Here is a 2915-nt window from a genome sequence, read left to right as displayed (position 1 = left end):
CATTAGACAGTCTGAGAAAGTTGGGCAAAATTTGTACGGCCACTGTGGGTACGATGGGAACAAACTCAGTATAAAAATCAGTGAGTTTAATGAAATTCATGTATTCGTACTGAAAATATCGCTCTCTACCTCTACTACGCTCCTTAGAGTTGATCGTTAAAGTGATCGACATCATCCATGTCTTCTGCAGGAGCGGAAGTCTCAAAATCTACCGGGTCATGGAACGGAGGACGAAGGATGTAGGCCGGTAAACCGAGAATTTCCTGGCGATCTCCAACATGAACTTGCACTTGGATCACTGCACCTTGGATTTTGATCCTGAGCATTCTGAAATTCATGTCAGCGATTGCTTGAGTTGTATTTTGATTTGTTTCCATTTCCTGCAAAAGCTGATCAATGTTCCGAAGTTATCGAAATGTTGTGTTATCGGGAACTTGTAGTGGAGCGTCAGCTGGAAGTCGAGCTTGCATTGTTGCCATGTCAGCTGTGAGGCTGGCCCACTCGAAATATTGCGCTCAGCTAGCATAGCTGCTACACGAGGAACTTGCTCTTGGATTCGATTCTCGGTTGCTCTACGAACAGTGTTGGGTTTTGGTTCATTAAAACAAAATCAGACTGACCGTGTAGGCGAAGACGAGCTAATTCCCAAGATCTGGCGACGTGGCTGGAGAAATTTCCCTCGTACAACTCGAGAAATTCACGTTGTGGAGCGTGCTTGGTGGGCTTGAGATAGACGCTGAAGTCATCCTGCCAATCGTTTGGCGGACGACGGATGGATTCGGTTGCTACTTGAGCCTTGTATTTCTATTTCATTGTACTTTTTTTATTGATTATCGGCTCGATGTAGGACCACTTGACAAAGAAATCGACGCCGTGGATATGCCCCTCTGTATGTCTACAGCATGACGACGTGAAGCGCATGAAGCCCAGGACCGATCAAGGCAAATCAGATGTGGAAATAGACAGTGCACGTTGAGTCAATACTTGTCACCTTCTCAGCATGAAAGCTCCAATTATGGCAATACGCTCGAATTACAGATTAAAAACGGTGATACGGAGCGTTTCTTTTTAAATCCATCTCATCATGTCTGGTTTTCAATGCCTCATTTTGCTAATAATATCTCATAAATAGACACCAAATCTCAGACACTTAAATAGGACGGATGAATAGCTACCTTTGTTGCCCAGTTTCCAAGCATGTACCCATGATTTCATTGGCATGGTATATTTCTAATTCGAGGGTAAGGCATTTGTATACACTAAGTTAGTGATATATTTGGGCCAAAACCCGAGCACTACAGGTTTGGTACCACCCATTTTCGAAAGACAGTATGGTGGAAGGGACAAGAGTTGAGTCACTCGCCGCGGAGCCCGTACGACGTGGTAGCTAGGGTCCAAAGTACGTAAAAACTCGTCTTCACTTTACCTTGAGGAACTGCAATAGTTTATTCGAAACGAATGCCTTAATGTGAAAATGTGTCGATGAGTACTATATGTATGTGTCTTACATTTTGATATGAATTTGTTGAGAAAGTATTTGGTTAAGTTGTAAGGGAGTCTATGTCACTTGAAGTGCATGCATACAAAGTTACACTGAAAGATGCTTATTCATATTCAGAGTAATTTCTTGTTTTCGATGAGACGTCGAAGGATGGCCGACAAGTTTACCATTATTATGTGTTGTCAAAACGAATCACAAAGGATCTTGTTCGTTTGCCGCTTAGTAGAAACAGGAGATTGTCAATACTGGCAGCACTAGATCACGCTGGCTTTATGTCTTGGGATTGCAGGGATGATACATACACAAGAAAGTCATTTTATAAGAATAGTTGGATCTTTATATCCATTAAGAACCGTCTGCAAGGCGCGGCATCTATACTTCTTGGAGTGCGTCAAATATTCAATCAGTGGTATAACGTCTCTAGGCTTGCTCGCGCGCAGATCTCGAGATCGAGTTTTGAGACTTTACCAGCATTAATACCTACAACCAAGCGTAGTTTCGCGCGGCATTCCCATCGCTTGTGCCCCATCTAGTATGGATCACGGCGCACATAAAAACTGCTGCGCAATTTGCACGGTCGAAGTGTCCATTGGGGGGGGGGGGGGGGGCAATTTCAGCTTGAAAGCCTGATACTGATGTATCTGTTTTGACTTCAAACGCTTGGCATACGAAACGACATGTAAAATTCTCATCATGGCAGATGTAAAATCCCACCAATTCAAATGTAAGATTGGTTTTTGGGACAACATTTTCATGAGTGCCACGAAGATCTTCACGATATTGTCGTCGTTCAGTTTCTTTCATTGGCGCAAATTTGGCTGCTGAGTTAAAATGTGTGCCCACAGTATGCAAATGTTGGAAATAAAATGAAGAGTAGACTTCTGAAAAGCCACAACGAAAATTGTTTCTCTGTCATGGTGCGAAATTCAAACTCGATCCCTATTGTAGCGGTAGGTTTACGTTGCATGACTCGGTAATAAAATCCAAACGCTTGGTATCATCACATTAGATGCTTTCAACGTGCAATTTCTGGTATCAATCCCAGCATGTTGGGATAAATTTCCTGACGGCGCAAGTAGCGGAACACCACAATAAAGCAGTTCCCCTGTGGAATTAACCGCATTAGGGCATCTTCTCGCTTAATGTTTGCGAAGACATTTAAAGCATTTATTTGCTTGGTGGGAACACTAAAATGGACGGTTAGATGCAGTTGATGTTGGATTGAATAGGCAGCACATTAGAGAGAAACTTGCTGTGTCAGTAAATAGAAATTGCTTCCGCTTATGATAAACGATAATATCGTTAACTTCATCAGCAGCAGCAAGTTTAGATTGCCATTTGGTTACGTCGCCAACTGAGTTATTTGAGTCACTGAGTTTGGTGGGTCTCTCGGATTTACGTAATGCAATCGATT

The 2915-nt window shown here is 42.7% G+C and overlaps 1 protein-coding gene across 1 annotated transcript; it reads right to left on the bottom strand.

Moving 5' to 3' along the window:
• Positions 1 to 143: 143 nt before the first annotated feature.
• Positions 144 to 526, bottom strand: PPTG_16412 (hypothetical protein; the record flags this gene model as incomplete). Its single annotated transcript, XM_008913943.1, has 2 exons — positions 144 to 318; positions 435 to 526. 2 exons carry the CDS (start codon positions 524 to 526, stop codon positions 144 to 146), a joined length of 267 nt encoding a protein of 88 aa, XP_008912191.1.
• Positions 527 to 2915: the final 2389 nt, after the last annotated feature.

The sequence above is a fragment of the Phytophthora parasitica genome (genome assembly GCF_000247585.1).
Source record: "Phytophthora parasitica INRA-310 unplaced genomic scaffold supercont2.57, whole genome shotgun sequence".
NCBI classification, from domain to species: Eukaryota; Oomycota; class Peronosporomycetes; order Peronosporales; family Peronosporaceae; genus Phytophthora; species Phytophthora nicotianae.
The sequence above is the reverse complement of the archived record's forward strand: the minus strand, read 5'-3'. Positions and strand labels throughout refer to the sequence as shown.